General features: G+C 48.6%; 1 protein-coding gene across 1 annotated transcript in view; it reads right to left on the reverse strand.

The window, feature by feature from the left end:
• The window catches only part of si:ch211-236l14.4 (SITS-binding protein), a 1,411,255-nt gene that overhangs the window by 1,215,931 nt on the left and 177,197 nt on the right, over nt 1–18,127 (reverse strand). Inside the window, exons 5-7 of the mRNA XM_041196805.1 lie at nt 15,297–15,304; nt 11,031–11,046; nt 5,243–5,389 (exon numbers count right to left, since the gene is read on the reverse strand). Of these exons, the coding sequence (XP_041052739.1) occupies nt 5,243–5,389; nt 11,031–11,046; nt 15,297–15,304 (171 nt within the window). The remainder of the gene's footprint in view (nt 1–5,242; nt 5,390–11,030; nt 11,047–15,296; nt 15,305–18,127) is intronic.

An 18,127-nucleotide genomic window follows, 5' to 3' on the forward strand; every position in this document is an offset into this window, starting at 1 on the left:
TAAAGCTACCTCTACACTGTCCCCATCAACAGTCCCAGGACAGGTACAGTGTAGAGGGAGCTTCCCTGTATCTAACCCCGTGCTGTACCTGTCCTGGGAGTGTTTGATGGGGCCAGTGTAGAGGGAGCTTTACTCTGTATCTAACACTGTGCTGAACCTCTCCTGGGAGTGTTTGATGTGGAAAGCATGGGTTTAGATACAGAGTAAAGCGCCCTCTATACTGTTCTCATCAAACACTCCCAGAAAACGTACAGCACGGGGTTAGATACAGAGTAAAGCTCCCTCTACACTGTCCCGATCAAACACTCCCAGGACAGGTCCAGCTTGCAGTTAGATGGAGTGTAAAACTCCCTCTACAGTGTTCCCATCAAGCCATCTAGGGACACTTACAGCATGGGGTGAAATACAAGTAACACTCCCTCTACACTAACCCCATCAAACACTGCCAGGACAGGGATAGCATGGGGTTAGATCCAGAGTAAAGCTCCCTCTACACTAACTCCATCAAATAGTCCCAGAGCAGGAACAGCACAGGGTTAGGTACAGAAGCAAGCTCCCTCTACACTGTCCAAATCAAACGCTGCCAAGACAAGTACAGCCACAAGGTTAAATACAGAAAAAACTCCCCCTACAATGTTCGCATCAAACACTCCCAACATAGATACAACACGTGGTTAGATACAGAGTAAAGCTCCCTGTACACTGTCCTATCAAACTCTCCCAGGCCGAGTACAACAAGGGGTTTGATACAGAGTAAAGCTCCCTCTATTCTGTGCCCATCGAGCACTTACAGGACATGTACAGCATGGGATTACGTTATGATACAGCAGTTGATAAAGGCTGAGTTATTTGAAATCCCAGAGAGAAACCTAAAAACTGTCATAACCTATGTTTTCAATTGGTATGTTTGAGATGCAGCTCTGAATTCAGAAATGAAACCCCCAAGCCTCCAGAGGTTTTTATATAAATTAAATTAAACATTTATTAATTTAATAAGGTGTTAAACACATACACATGTCTATAAATTACTACCATAATAACTATTAAACAAATCCCCAAATTAATCATTCCCAGGTAATCTTCCCCAAGGCAACAATAACCCATAGACTTAAACATACAGCAGGCAAAGCACATTTTATCTTACGAATTCAAAATGAGGTCCCTTCCAATTTGTTCCCTTGCAGACACAGTGGTAGGCTTACAAGCTTAGATCTTCCATGCCTCTGACTCCCACACACAAAACTCTCTGTATGTACCTAGCCTTCCCTTTGAATGCAAATTCTCATTGTATCACCAGGCCCTTTGAACTCCATCTCTTCTAACAATAAAGCCCCTTTCACAGTACCAATTTTATTATTAATACAAACATATTGCTTGGTGTCTCCTAGCTAGGTGCAAGATTTCACCCACAGTCTTTGAACGGTTTATTCAACAAAACGCAAATGCATGCTCTACTTTATCGTTTACATCTCAAAACTACTGTACATCAAAGCACCCAGACTAGCTTTAATCCAATTAAGCCACACATACTCACTGACACAGGCACAGGCTCTACTACAAGTCCAATTTAAAATAATTTCCAATAACATTATATAAATTAATAAATTTTCATTACAGTTAGATACAGTGTGAAGCTCCCTCTGCACTGTCCCAATCAAACATTTCCAGAGCAGGTACAGCACAGGGTGTGGTACAGGTTAGCACTCCCCCTACACCAACCCCATCAAACACTCTCAGGGCAGGTGCAGCACGTGGTTAGATACAGAGTAAGGTGCCCTCTATACCTTCTCCATCAAACACTCCCAAAATAGGTACAGCATAGGCTTAGATAAAGAGTAATTCTCCCTCTACACTGCCCTGATCAAACACTCCCAAGACAGGTACAGCATGGGGTTAGTACAGAGTAAAGCTCCTTCTACACTGTCCCCATCACTCTCAAGACAGGAATGGCATTGGTTAGAAAAAGAGTAAAGCTCCCTCTACACTGTCCCCATCAAACACTCCCAGGACAGATGAGGCACGAGGTTAGCTACAGAATGAAGCTCCCTCTACACTGTCCCCATCAAACACTCCCAGTGCAGGTACAGCACAGGGTTAGATAAAGGGTAAAGCTCCCTCTACACTGTCCCCATCAAACACTCCCAGGGCAGATACAGCACGGTGTTAGATATAGAGTAAAGCTCCATCTACACTGTCGCCATCAAAAACTCCCAGGACAGGTACAGCAAGGGGTGAGATACAGAGTAAAACTCCCTCCACACTGTTCCCATCAAACACTTCCTGGACAGGTACAGCACAGAGTTAGATACGGAGTAAAGCTCCCTCTACACTGTCCTCATCAAACCCAGGGCAGGTACAGCATGGGGTTAGATACGGAGTAAAACTGCCTCTATACTGTTCCCATCAAACACTTCCAGGGCAGGTACAGCACGGGGTTAGATACAGAGCAAAACTGCCTCTACACTGTTCCCATCAAACACTCCCAGGGCAGGTACAGCACAGGGTTAAATACAGAGTGTTTTATTTATTCATTAATGGGATGTGGGCTTCGCTGGCTGGGCCAGCATTTATTCCCCCTCCCTAGTTCCCTTTGAGAAGGTGGTGATGAGCTGCCTTCTTGAACCGCTGTAGTCCATGTGGTGTAGGTACACCCACAGTGCTGTTAGAAAGGGAGTTCCACCATTTTGACCCAGCAACAGTGGAGGCTTTATTGTGAGTTAATACACAAGTGGAATGGGTTTACTGTTTGAGCTAATCTATCAGAGGGCTTGTCTTCAATGGCAAAATTAATGCACTAGAACGGTGAGGTTCTGGAGAGTAAATGAAGAAAGGCATGGTCTTCAACTTCGGTTCAATGAGATACTTAATATGGTGGATGGCATGTACCACTCAGGTTAAATAACATGTGATGCCCGGGCCTGATACAGAGTTAAGCTCCCTCTACGCTGTCCCGTCAAATACTCCCAGGACAGGTACAGCACAGGGTTGATACAGAGTAAATGTCTCGCTGCACTGCCTTTATCAATCGAGGCATAGATTACAAAAGTAGGGAGGTCATGTCGGAGTTGTATAGAACCTTATTGAGGCCACAGCTGGAGTACTGTGTGCAGTTCTAGTCACATTATAGGAAGGATGTGATTGCACTGAAGGGGGTGCAGAGGAGATTCACCAGGATGTTGCCTGGGATGAAACATTTAAGTTATGAAGAGAGGTTGGATAGGCTTGGGTTGTTTCCGTTGGAGCAGAGAAGACTGAGGGGGCGACCTGATCGAGGTGTACAAGATTATGAGGGGCATGGACAGAGTGGATAGGGCGCAGCTGTTCCCCTTAGTTGAAGGGTCGGTCACAAGGGGGCATAAGTTCAAGGTGAGGAGCAGGTTTAAGGGGGATGTGAGGAAAAGCTTTTTCACCCAGACGGTGGTGACGATCTGGAATGCACTGCCTGGGAGGGTGGTGGAGGTGGGTTGCCTCACATCCTTTAAAAAGTACCTGGATGAGCACTTGGCACATCATAACATTCAAGGCAATGGGCCAAGTGCTGGTAAATGGGATTAGGTAGGTAGGTCAGGTGTTTCTCACATGTCAGTGCAGACTCGATGGGCCGAAGGGCCTCTTCTGCACTGTGATTCTGTGATACACTGTCCCCATCAAACACTCTCAGGACAGGTACAGCACGGGGTTAGATACAGAGTAAATCTTCCTTTAGTCTGTCCCATCAAAGCCTGACAGGACAGGTACAGCACAGGGTTAGATACCGAATCACAGAATCTTAATGGCACAGAAGGGGTCCATTCACCCATCATGTCTGTACCAGCTCTCCAAATGAGCATAGTGACCTAGTGCCATTGCCATGCCTTTTCCCTGTACCTCTGCACATTGTTTCAATTCAAATAATCATCTAATGCCCTCTTGAATGCCTTGATTGAACCAGCCTCCACCATACCTTCTGGCAGTGTATTCCAGACTTGAACCATTCGTTGTGAAAACGTTTTTTCCTCACAACACACTTGCTTATTTTGCAAATCACAAAACTGTGCCCTCTCATTCTTGATCCTTTTACAAGCGGGAATAGCTTCTCCCTATCTACTCTATCCAGCCCCCTCATGATTTTCAACATCTTTATCAAATCTCCTTTGAGTCCTCTTCTCTCCAAGGAGAACAGTCCCAACCTCTCCAATCTATATTCATAGCTGAAGTTTCTCATCCCTTGAACCACTCTTGTAAACCTCTTCTGCATGCTCTCCAATATGTTCACATCTTTCCGACAATACATTGCCCAGAACTCAACACAATATTCCAGCTGAGGTCTAACGAGTTTCTTATATAAATTCAGCATAACCTCCCTATTCTTGTACTCTATGCCCCTATTTGTAAGTCCCAGGATATTATATGCTTTATTAACTGCTCTCTCCACCTGTTCTGCCACCTTCAATGATATATGCACATATATACCCAAGTCTTTCTGCTCCTGCACCCCCTTCAAATTTCACCCCTTATTTTACATTGTCTGACAATGTTCTTCCGACCAAGATGCAATAGCTCACACTTCTCTGTATTGAACTTCATCTGCCATCTATCTGCCCACTCCACCAATTTGTCTATGTTCTTTTGAAGTTCCATACCATCATCTTCACAGTTCACAACACTCTCAAGCTTCATATCATCCACAAACTTTGAAATTGTCCCCTGCACAGCAAGATCTTGATCATTAATATATATCAGGAACAGCAAGGGTCCCAATACCGACCCCTGGGGAACTCCACTTCAAACCTCCTTCCAGCCCAAAAAATATCTATTGACCATTACTCTCTGCTTCCTATTTTTCAGCCAATTTTGCATCCACACTGTTACCATCCCTTTTATTCCATGAGCAATAACTTCTCACAAGTCGGTTGTGTGGTATTGTGACAAATGCCTTTTCAAAGTCCATGTACACCACATCAACAGCATTACCCTCATTGACTTTTTCTGTTACCTCTGCAAACTATGCTTAAATGCCTCCTTCTGTACCAGTCTCTGACCAACTATTCTGTGGGCTGTAAGAGTAACTGGTGAACGGGTTCTAGATTAAGGGCAGTGCTGTGCGATTGGGATCCCAAAGCGAGAGACTGTTTAAAACATGAACTAGTAGCTGAAACTTCCAACTTGCTGGACTGGACTCGAGCTGGGTAACAGAGAGCTATGTGGATGCAGAGGTAATCATGTCAGAGCAAAGAGTGTAAAGAAACAAATGAGGACTTACAGGAGATGAGTTTGCTGTTGCTGGGAGACTAAGCCAGAATCTCTCCCTCCCTTCCTGTAGGGTTGTCCGGAACTGGTTGGAGTCAATGCTGGTGTAAGGGGAGAGCGTTAAGGATAATTTTAGCTGCCGCAGGTCGAGGTATCTGCTCTGAGGAATGTGAGTCTTCCCTGGCGTGTCAAGCAGACTGTGTTCCTGTGAATGGGGACAGCAAAGTAATTAAAGGCCTGATAATCTTCAACAATTCAACTGATATAACAAAGTGCAAAGGGAGACGCACCAAAATAAATCATGACAGGCCAGGCACTGGTTTCAGATAAACCCTGTTGTATCCGAACCAAAAGGTTTTCATTGGTCCTGCATCCGCATCACAGCGAGTTGGGGAAGCATTTTGCACATCCTGAACTGAGTCACACAGTAAGATCCCACAAAGAGCAAACAGCAGAATAACAATTGATATGCTTTCTTTAAGTAATCAACGGTGCCCTGAAAAACTCATTGCTTCCCGTCACATTTTGTTACTGATCCACCAGACCAGGATTTAACATGCGATCCAAAAGTAAAAACTTCTGACAGTGCAGCACTCCCTCAGTACTGACACTGCAGCAGTGCTGCATTCCCTCAGTTGTGGCCCTCTGGTAGTGAAGCATTCCCTCAGTATTGACCATCCAACAGTGCAGCACTCTTTCAGTATAGACACTGCAACATGCATCGCTCCCTCTGTACAGGAGCTCCAACGGTGCAGCACTGCCTTGGATACAGACGTTCCAATAGTGCAGTGCTCCCTCAGTGCTAAACCTCCGAGAGTGCAGCACTTCTTCAGTACTGACTCTTTGACAATGCGGTACACCTCCAGTATTAACCCTGTAACTGTGCAGTCCTCTCTATGCACGGATCCTCCGACAGTGCAGCACTGCTCAGTACTGACCCTTTAACAGTGCAGTGCTCCCTCAGTACACCCCCTCTGTCACTGCAGTGCTCCCTCAGTACTGACCTTGTTAGTGCAGCCCTCCCTCAGTATTGACCCTCTGACACAGCAGTGCTCCTTTAGTAATGCCCCCGTGAAAGTGTATCCTTCCCTCTGTACTAATCCTCTAACAGTGCAACAGTCCTCAGTACTGACAATCTGACGGTGCAGCACTCCCTCAGTAATGACCCTCCAATAGCGTAGCACTCCCACATTACTGACACTCTGACAGAATGGCAATCCCTCAGTAGTGACCCTCCAACAGTGCAGCATTCCTTCAGCACTGACTCTCCAACAGTGCAGCACTCCCTCAGTACTGACCCTCCAACATTGTGGCATATGCTCAGTACTGACCTTGTGACAGTGCAGCACTCCCACAGTACAGACCCACCGACCCTGCAGCATACCCTCAGTACTGACCCTCTGACAGTGCGCCGCATATTCAGAACTGACCCTCTGACAGTGTGGTGCTCCTTCAGTACTGACCCTTTGACGGTCCTTCTGTACTGAACCTCCGAAAGTGCAGTGCTCCCTTGGTGCTAACCATCTGAGAGTGCAGCACTCCCTCAGCATTGATCCTGAGACAGTGAAGCACTCCCTCAGTAGTTACCCTCCGACACTGTAGCGCTCTCTCAGTACTCACCATCTGACAGTGCAGCGCTCCAAAAGTGCTGATCCTCCGACAGTGCAGTGCTCCCTCAGTACTGACCTTCCGACAGTTTAGCATTGTCTCAACACTGACCCTCTGACAGTGCAGCACTTCCTCAGTAATGACCCTCCAGCAGTGCAGCGCTCCCTCAGTACTGACAGTCTGATAGTGCGGCACTCCCTCAGTAATGACCCTCTGATAGCGTAGCTGACCACATTACTGACACTCCAACAGTATGGCACTCCCTCAGTACTGACCCTCCAACAGTGCAGTACTCCCTCAGCACTGACCCTCCAACAGTGCAGCACTTCCTCAGTACTGACCCTCTAACATTGCGGTGCATGCTAAGTACTGACCCTGTGACAGTGCAGCATTCCCTCAGTACAGACCCACCAACAGTGCAGTGCTCATTCAGAAATGACCCTCTGAAAGTGCAGCACTCCTTCAGTACTGATCCTCTGATGGTGCATGACTCCCTCTGTACTGAACTTCCGACGGTGCGGCGCTCCCTCGGTGCTAACCGTATGAGAGTACAGCACTCCCTCAGTACTGACCTTATGACAATGCAGCATTCCCTCAGTACTGAACCTGTGACAGTGCAGCCCTCTCTCAGTACTGGCACTCTGACAATACAACACTCCCTCAGTACTAACCGTGTGATGGTGCAGCCTTCCTTCAGTACTGACCGACCGACAGTGCAGCGCTCCCTCAATACTGACCCTGTGATAGTGCAGCACTCCCTCAGTACAGACCCACCAACAGTGCAGTGCTTGTTCAGAAATAATCCTCTGACAGTGCAGTCCTCCCTCAGTACTGGCACTCTGACAGTTTAGCATTACCTCAGCACTGACCCTCTGATAGTGCAGCTCTCCCTCAGCACTGACCCTCTGACAATGCAACACTCTCTCAGTACTGACCGTGTGACGGTGCAGCCTTCCTTCAGTACTGACTGACCAACAATGCAGCGCTCCTTCAGTACTGACTCTGTGATAGTGCAGCACTCCCTCAGTAGAGACCCACCAACAGTGCAGTGCTTGTTCAGAAATGATATTCCGACAGTGCAGCGCTCCTTCAGTACTGACCCTCTGATAGTGCATGACTCCCTCTGTACTGAACATCCGACAGTGCAGCACTCCCTCAGTACTGACCCTCCGACACTGCAGTGTTCTCTCAGTACTCACCATCTGACAGTACAGCGCTCCCTCATTGCTGACCCTCAGATGATGCAGACCTCCCTCAAGCTAACCCTGTGATAGCGCATCCTTCCCTCTGTACTAATTCTCCGACAGTGCAGCACTCCTAAGTACTGACCCTCCAAAAGTGCAGCACTCACTCCATACTGACGCTCCGACATTGCAGTGCTCCCTCAGTACGGACCCTCTGACAGTACAGCACTCCCTCAGTACTGACCCTCTGACACTGCAGTGCTCCCTTAGTACTGACCCTCTGACAATGCAGCACTCCCTCAGTACTGAACCTGTGACAGTTTAGGATTCCCTCAGCACTGACCCTCTGACAGTGCAGCACTGTCATTACTGACCCTCTGAAGTCCAGCATTCCCCCAATATTGACACTCGGACAGTACGGCATTCCCTTAGTTCTGATCCTCCAATGGTGCAGCATTTCCTCAGCAGTGACCTTCTAACATTGCGGCATACACTCAGTACTGATCCTGTGACAGTGCAGCACTCCCTCTGTACTGACACTCCAACAGTGAGGCATTTCCTCAGCACTGACCTTCCAACAGTGCAGCACTCCCTCAATACTGACTCTCCAACATTGCTGCGTAGGCTCAGTATTGACTCTGTGACAGTGCAGCACTCCTTCAGTACAGACCGCCGGCAGTGCAGCAGACCATCAGTACTGGGTCTCTGACAGTCCTCGCTCAGCACTGACATTCTGATGGTGCATGACTCCCTCTATACTGAATCCCCGGCACACCCTCGGTGCTAACTGTCTGAGAATGCAGCACTCCCTCAGTACTGACCATGTGACAGTGCAACACTCCCTCAGTAGTGATCCTCCAACACTGCAATGATCTCACAGTACGCACCATCTGACAGTACAGGGTCAGTACTGACCCTCAGACAGTGCAGACCTCCCTCATACTGAGTGACAGCACATCCTACCCTCTGTACTAATTCTCTGACAACGCAGCACTCCTCAGTACTGACCTTCCGACAGTGCAGTGTTCGTTCAGAAATAACCCTCTGACAGTGCGACGCTCCTTCAGTACTGACCCTTTGAAGGTGCATGACTCTCTCTGTACTGAACCTCCGACCGTGCAGCACTCCCTCAGCACTGACCCTCCGACAGCGCAGACCTCCCTCATACTAACCATGTGACAGTGCATCCGTCCCTCTGTACTAACTCTCTGACAGTGCTGCACTCCTAAGTACTGACCCTCCGAAAGTGCAGCCTTCCCTCATTACTGACCCTCCAACATAGCAGCGCTCCCTTAGCACTGACCCTGTGACAGTGTAGCACTCCCTCAATAGTGACCCTCTGACACTGCAGTGTTCTCTCAGTACTCACTATCTGACAGTGCAGTGCTCCATCAGTACTGGTCCTCCGACAGTGCAGCTCTCCCTCAAACAAACCCTGTGACAGTGCACCCTTCCTTCTGTACTAATTCTCTGACTGTGCAGCACTCCTCAGTACTGGCACTCCGCCAGTGCAACTGTCCCTCAGTACTAACCCTCTGACAGAGCGGCACGCCCACATTACTGACCCTCCAATAGTCCAGCACCCCCTCAGTACTGACCCTGTGACAGTGCAGTGCTTATTTAGAACTGACCCTCTGACAGTGCATGACACCCTATGTACTGAACAACCGACGGCGCAGCACTCCCGCGGTGCTAACCATCTGAGAGTGCAGCATGCCCGTAGCACTGACCCTCTGACAGTGCAGCACTCCCTCAGTAGTGACCCTATGACACTGCAGTGCTCCCTCAGTGCTCACCATCTGACGGTGCAGCACTCTCTCATTCTAACCCTGCAACAGCGCATTCTTCCCTCTGCATAATTCTCTGACAGTGCAGCACTCCCTCAGTACTGACAACCCTGCAGTGCAGCAATCCTCAGGACTGACCTTTTGACCGCGCAGCACACCGATATTACTGACCCTCCGACAGCACAGCATTTTCTCAGTGCTGACCCTCTAACAGTACAGCACTCTCTCAGTACAGACCTTCCAACAGTGCAGTACTCCCTCAGTACAGACCTTCTGACAATGCAGCACTCCCTCAGTACTGACCCTTCAACATTGCAGCACTTCCTCAGAGGAGACACTCCGACACTGCACTGTGCCCTCTGTAATGATCCTCTGACACTGCAGTGATCCCTCAGTACTAATCCATGAACAGTGCATCCTTTCCTCTGTACTTATCCACTGACATTGCAGCACTCCTCAGTACTGACCCTCCGACGATGCAGAACTCGCTCAGCTCAGACCTTCTGACACTGCAGTTCTCCCTCAGTACTGAGACTGTGACAGTGCAGCACTCCCTCAGAACTGACGCTCTGACAGCGCGTCGCTCCTTCAGCCCTGATACAGCAACAGTGTTGCATTCCCTCAGTAGCGACTCTTCGACAGAGCGGCACTCCCACATTACTGACCCACTGACAGTGTAATGCCCCTCAGTGCTGACCCTGTGACAGTGCAGCACTCCCTCTGTCCCGAACCACCAATGCTGCGGCGCTCCATTGGATACAGGCGCTCCGATAGTGCAGTGCTCCTTCAGAGCTAACCCTGAGAGTGCAGCACTTGTTCAGAATTGACTCCCTGATAGTGCAACACTCTTTCAGTACTAGCCCTGTGACAGTGCAGTCCTCTCTCTGCACTGATCCTCCGACATTGCAAAACTCCCCCAATACTGCCTCTCCAACAGTGCAGCACTCCCTCAGCACTGAACCTCCGACAGTGCAGCGCTCCCTCCGCACTAAGCCTGTGATGGTGCATCCTTCCCTCTGTACTAATCCTCGGACAGTGCAGCACTCCTCAATACTGACTCACCGACAGTGCAGCACTCCTACAATACTGATCCTCCACCAGTGCAGCACTCCTACAGTCCTGACCCTCCGACAGTGCAGCATCCCTCAGGACTGACCCTCTGACAGTGCAGCGCTCCCTCAGTACTGGCCCTCAGAATGGGCAGTGCTCCCATTATATTGACCTCTGATTGCGCAGTGCTCCATCAGTACTGACCCTCTGAATGTGCAGTGCTGCCTCAGTACTGACCCTATGACAGTTCAGGCCTCCCGCATACTAACCCTGTGTCAGCTCTTCCTTCCTTCTGTACTAATTGTCTGACAATGTAGCACTCCTCAGTACTCACCCTCTGACAGTGCAGCACTCTCTCAGTACTGACCCACCAACACTGCAGTGCTCCCTCAGTACTTACCCTTCAACAGTGCAGAATTCTCTCAGTACTGACCCTCTGACAATGCAGCCCTCCCTCAGTACTGACCCTCCAACATTGCGGTACTGCCTCAGTACTGACCTTGTGACAGCGCAGCACTCCCTCAGTACTGACCCTTTGACAGTGAGGCCCTCCCTCTGTACTGACGCTCCTACAGAGCAGCACATCCTCAGTGCTGACTTACTGACAGTGCGGCGCTCTTTCAGTACTGACTCTCTTACAGTGCATCACACCATCTGTACTGAACCATCAACGGTGCAGCATTCCTTCAGTACTGGACCTCCAATAGTGCGGTGATCCCTCGATGCTCTGACAGTGCAGCACTCCATCACATCTGATACTCTAACTGTGCTGGACTCCTTTTTTACTAATCCTTTGACAGTGCGGTACTTCTTCAGCACTAGCCCTCTGAAAGTGCAGAACACCCTCAGTACTGACCCTGTGATAATGCGTTCTTCCCCCTGTACTAATCCTCTGACAGTGCAACACTCCTTGGTACTGACACTCCAATAAAGCAGTACTCCCTCTGTACTGATCCTCCAAAACTGCTCCCTCAGTGCTGACCGTCTGACAGTGCGGCACTCCTTCAATGCTAATCCTCTAACAGTGCAGCCCTCCCTCAGCTCTAACACTGTGACAGTGCATCTTTCCCTTGGTACTAATCGTCTGAGAGTACAGCACTCCCTCAGTTCTGACCTTCCGACACCACAGTCCTCCCTCACTACTGATGCTCTGGCAGTGCAGCCCTCCCTCAGTACTGACCCTCTGACAGTGCAGCGCTCCCTCCATACTGCCACTCTGATAGTGCGGTGCTCCCTCAGTAATGACACTTTGACAGTGTGGCACACCCTCAATACTGACCCTCCAATAGAGCGGCATTCCCACATTGCTTAACCTCCGACAATGCGGCATTCCCATAGTACTGACCCTCCAACGTTGTGGTGCTCACTCAGTACTGACCCTCTGATAGTGCAGCGCTCCCTCAGTACTGACATTCTGACAGTCGGTGCTCCCTCAGTACTGACCCTCCAACAGTGCAGCACTAACCCTGTGACGGTGCATCCTTCCCTCTGTACTAATCTTCTGACAGTGCAGCACTTCTCAATACTGACTCTCCAACAGTACAGCATACACTCCGTACTGACCCTTCGACACTGCAATATTCCCTCACTACTGACCTTCCAACATAGAACCATAGGACTATAGAAAAGTTACAGCACAGACGGAGGCCATTCTGACCATCTTGTCTGTGCCAGCCCGAGGACACCCAGGTGCCCTTTCTAATCCCACCTGCCTGCACCTGGCCCATAGCTCTGAAGTTTACAGCATTTAAGGTGCAGATCTAGGTACTTTTTAAAAGAGTTTAGAGTTTCTGCCTCTACCACCAACTTGGGCAGCAAATTCCAGACACCCACTACCCTCTGCGTAAAAAAGTTCTTCCTTATGTCCCCCCTACACCTTCTGCCACTTATCTTGAATCTATGTCCCCTGGTTCTAGAATTCTCCACGAAGGGGAACAATTTTATCCTGTCTACTCTATCTATTCCCCTCATAATTTTGTACACCTCAATCAAGTCACCTATCAGCCTTCTTTGTTCTAAGGAAAATAACTCCAACTTATCCAACCTCTCCTCATAGCTACACTTTTCTAACCCTGGCAACATTCTTGTAAACCTCCTTGCACTCTCTCCAGAGCTATTACATCCTTCCTGTAATGTGGTGATCAGAACTGCACACAATACTCATGTTGTGACCTCACCAGTGTTTTATACAATTCCAACATTATATCCTTACTTTTATATTCTGTACCTCTGCCAGTGAAGGAGAGCATTCCACATGTCTTCTTTACAACCTTGTCTACTTGAACTGTTGCCTTCAGGGACCTGTGTACTTGTACAGCAAGATCTCTCACTTCATCTACCCCTCTTAGTATATTCCCATTTATTGTGTAATCTCTGTAACTGTTTGACCTCTCTTAATGTATGACCTCACACTTCTCTATGTTAAAATCCATCTGCCACTTTACCGCCCACTCCAACAACCCATATATATCGTTTTGGAGCTGATGGCTATCCTCTACACTATCCACTACTAGGCCAATCTTCATGTCATCTGCAAATTTCACGATCGTGCCCCCCACATTCACATCCAAATCGTTAACATATAACACAAACAGCAAGGGTCCCAACACTGAGCCCTGTGGAACACCACTTGAGACAACTTTCCATTCGCAAGGGCATCCACCGACCATTATCCTTTGTTTCCTGTTACAAAGCCAACCTTTTACCCAGTTTGCCAAATTACCCTGAATCCCATGGGCTTTTACTTTCATGACCAATCTGCCATGTCAGACCTTGTCAAATGCCTTGCTAAAATCCATGTACACAACATCCACTGCACGACCTTCATCAACCCTTCTTGTCAGTTCCTCAAAGAATTCAATCAAATTTGTGAGGCAAGACCTTCCTTTAACAAATCCATGTTGACCATCCCTGACTAGTCCGTGCCTTTCCATATGACAGTTAATCCTATCTCTCAGGTTGTTTCTACTAATTTGCTCACCACTGATGTAAGACTAACTGGCCTATAATTGTTTGGCATTTCCTTTGATCTCTTTTTAAACAATGGAACTACGTTTGCATTTCTCCAGTCTTCTGGTACCTCCCCTGTATCTAGTGAAGATTGGAAAATCATCCTCAGAGCTTCTGCTATCTCCTCCCTGACTTCCTTCAGCAGCCTCTGAAACAATCCATCTGGCCCCGGTGACTTATCAGCTTTCAAGGATTTCAACCCTTTGAGTACTTCCTCTCTCTTTATGACTATCCCGTCCAATATCTCGCAGTATTCCTCCTGGACTACTATGTCTACATCCTCTCATTCCTTTGTAAACACTGAGACAAAATATTCATTCAAAACCCTTCTCACAGCCTCTGCATCTACACACAAGTTTCCACCTTCATCTCTGATAGGTCCCACTTTATGCTTAAATAACCTGTTAGCATTATGTATTGGTAAAATACATAATTTTGGGTTATCTTTAACTTTACTTGCTAATCTTTTTTCATGCCCTCTCTTTGATTTTCTTATTTCCTTTTTTACTTCGTCCCTGGACTTCCTATATTCTCCTAGGCTATCTGCAGTGCTTCGTTCTTTGTGCCTATCGTACGCTTTCTTTTTCTGTTTGATCTTCTCCTGTATTCCTCTAGACAACCAGGGAGGTCTAGATTTGGCAGTACCACTCTTATTTTTGTAGGGCTCATGTTTACTTTGTACAATTAGGATCTTGCTTTTTAGTGCCTCCCACTGTTTTATCCTCCAGCAGTGCTGTCCAGTCCACCTCAGCCAACTCTCTTCTCATTTCTGCAAAATTTGCCTTCCCCTGTTCAAGACTTTTACTCCTGCCTTATCTCTGTCCTTTTCCATAGTAATGCTAAATCTAACTGAATTGTGATCACTGTCCCCGATATGGTCACCAACTGTCACTTCGCCCACTCGCCCTTCCTCATTTCCCAAGACTCGGTCTAGAATTGCATCTCCTCTCATTGGGTTTGTCACTAATTGGTTGAAACAATTTTCCTGGACGCAACGCATGAATTTTTCTCCCTCAGTGCCCCTTATATTGTTTGAATCCCAGTTGATATTAGGATAGCTGAAGTCTCCTACTATTATTGCCCTCTTGTTCTTACAAGCAGAAATTTGCCTACATATTTGTTCTTCTATCTCCCTTTCATTATTTGGGGGTCTGTAGTATACTCCCAGTAGTGTGACTGCCCCTTTTTTATTTCTAAGCTCAATCCATAAAGCCTCGTTTGTTGACCCATTTCGTATATCATCCCTTCTCACAACTGGAATTGATTCTTTAACCATTAGTGCTACCCCCCTCCTTTTTTATATCCTACTCTATCATGTCTGAAGACTCTATAACCAGGGATATTTAGCTGCCAGTTTTGTCCCTCCTTTAGCCAGGTCTCCGTTATAGCCATGACCTCCTGCTGCCATGTGTCTACCTGTGCCCTTCACTCATCTACCTTGTTTGTAATACTCCTTGCATTGAAGTATAAACAGTTTAACCCCGTCAATTTCCCTTGCTGGACACTTTTTAAAACTTTGCTTCTCCTGTAACTCCATGTCTATCACAACGTCCTTAGCTAATGTTCTACCTCCATTTTTCTGATCTGAATCTGGCCTATTTTATGCTACTCCTGGGATCCCATCCCCCTGCCACACTAGTTTAAACACTCCCCAACAGAACTAGCAAAAGCCCCCGCAAGGACACTGGTCCCAGCTCTGCCTGGCTGCAGCCCATCCGATTTATATAGGTCCCACCTCCCCCAGAACCAGTCCCAGTGCCCCAAGAATCTGGATCACTCCCGGCTACACCATTTCTCCAGGCACAGTGCAGCACTCCTCCAGTATTGATCCTCTGACACTGCAGTGCTCCCTCAGTACTGACCGTGTGACAGTGCAGCCCTATCTCAGTACTGACCCGCCAACAGTACAGCACTCCCTCAGTATGATCCTCCGACAACACTGCAGCGGTCCCTCAGTACTGACCCGCTGACATTACACTGCTCCTTCAGTACTGACCCTCCGACAGTGTGGCTCTCCTTCAGTATGATCCTCCGACAGTTCATCATTCCCTCTGTCCTGAGCCACCGATGCTGCGCATTGGATACTTACCATCAAATAGTGAAGTGGCCCCTCGATGCTAACCCTGAAAGTGCAGCACTTCTTCAGAACTGGCACTCTGACAGTGCAGCACTCCCTCAGTGCTAACCCTTTGACAGTATAGTACTCCTTCAGTACTAACCTTGTGACAGTGCAGCCCTGTCTGTGCACTGATCTTCTGACAGTGCAGCACTCTTCAGTACTGACCCTCCAACAGTGCAGCACTCCCTCAGTACTGACACTCCTATGGTGCAGCACTCCCTCAGTCCTGACCGTCTGAGGGTGAAGTACTAATCCTGTGAGGGTGCATCCTTCCCTCTGTACTAATCCTCTGACAGTGCAGCATTCCTCAGTACTGGCTCTTCGACAGGTCAGCACTCCTTCTGTACTGACCATCCGACACTGCAGTGCTCCCTCAGGACTGACCTTCCAACAGTGCAGCACTTCCTCAGTACTAACCCTCTGACAGTGTGGTGTTCCCTCAGTACTGACTCTCTGACAGTGCGTACTCCCTCAGTACTGACCCTCTAACAGTTCAGAGCTCCTTCAGTGCTGGCCCTCTGACAGTCCAACACACCCTCTGTCCTGAACCATCAACGATGTGGCCCTCCCTTGGATATTGAGCATCCAATAGTGCATTGCTCCCTCGGTGCTAACCCACTGAGAGTACAGCACTTCTTCAGAACTGACTCTCAGAGAGTGCAACACTCCCTCAGAACTAGCCCTTTGACAGTATGGTACTCCTTCAGTACGAACCCTGTGACGGTGCATTGTTCCCTCTGTACTAATCCTCTGACAGTGCAGCACTCCCTCAGTACTGACCCACTGACCATGTCGCAACCCTCAGTACTGATCCTCTGACAGTGCAGCCCTCTGTCTGCACTGATCCTCCGACCGTGCAGCATTCCCTCAGAACAGCCTCTCCAACAGTGTAGCACTCCATCAGTACTGACCTTCTGACAGTGCAGTGCTCGCTCAGTACTGAACCTCTGACTGTGCAGCGCTCACTCAGTGCGGACCCTCTGACAGTGCAGTACTCCCTCATTGCTGACGCTCGAACATTCCGGCACTCACTCAGCACTGACCCTCTGATAGTGGAGCCCTCTCTTTGCACTGATCCTCCAACAGTGCAGCACTCCCTCAGTACAGCCTCTCTAACAGTGTAGCACTCCATCAGTACTGGCCTTCTGACAGTGCAGCGCTCGCTCAGTACTGAACCTCTGATTGTGCAGCGCTCACTCAGTGCAGACCCTCTGACAGTGCAGTACTCCCTCAGTACTGACCCTCTGACAGTGTGGTATTCCTTCAGAACTAACCCTGTGACAGTGCAGCCCTCGCTCTGCACTGAGCCTCCAACAGTGCGCCATTCCCTCAGTACTGATCTCCTGAGAATGCAGTGCTCCTTTAGGACTGACACTCTGACAGTGCAGCACTCCTCAGTACTGGATCTTCGACAGTGCAGTGCTCTTTCAGGACTGACCCTAAATCAGTGCAGCCCTCGCTCTGTACTGACCTTCCAACAGTGCAGCATCCCTCACTACTTACCCTCCCACGACACTGCAGCGGCCCCTCAGTACCAACACTCTGACAGAGTACCGCTCCCTCAGTACTGATCCTCCGACAGTGCAGTGCTCGATCAGTACTGACCCTCTGACAGTTCAGCAGTCCCTCACTACTGAACCTCTAACAGTGCAAGACTCCCTCAGTACTGAACATCTGACAATGCAGCACTTCCTCAGTAGTGACCTTTTTGCAGTGCAGCGCTCCCTCAGTACTGACCCTCCTACAGCACGGCTATCCCACATTAGTGACCCTCTGACAGTGCAGCACTTCCTCAGTACTGACCCTCTGATAGTGCGGTACTGCCTCAGTACTAACCTTCTGACAGTGCAGTGCTCCCTCAGTACTGAACTTTTCACAGTACAGCATTCCTTCAATACCGACCCTCTGACAGTGCATCACACCCTCTGTCCTGAATGATGCGGCCCTCCCTTGGATGCTGAGCCTCCAATAGTGAAGTGTTCTCTCACTGCTAACCCTCTGAGGGTACAGCACTTCTTCAGAACTGACTCACTGACAGTGCAACATTCCCTCAGAGCTAGCCCTTTCACAGTGAAGCCCTCCCACAGTACTAATCCTCCAACAGTGCAGCACTCCTCAGTACTGGCTCTTCAAAAGTGCAG

This window comes from Carcharodon carcharias, chromosome 10 (assembly GCF_017639515.1).
Source record: "Carcharodon carcharias isolate sCarCar2 chromosome 10, sCarCar2.pri, whole genome shotgun sequence".
NCBI lineage: Eukaryota > Metazoa > Chordata > Chondrichthyes > Lamniformes > Lamnidae > Carcharodon > Carcharodon carcharias.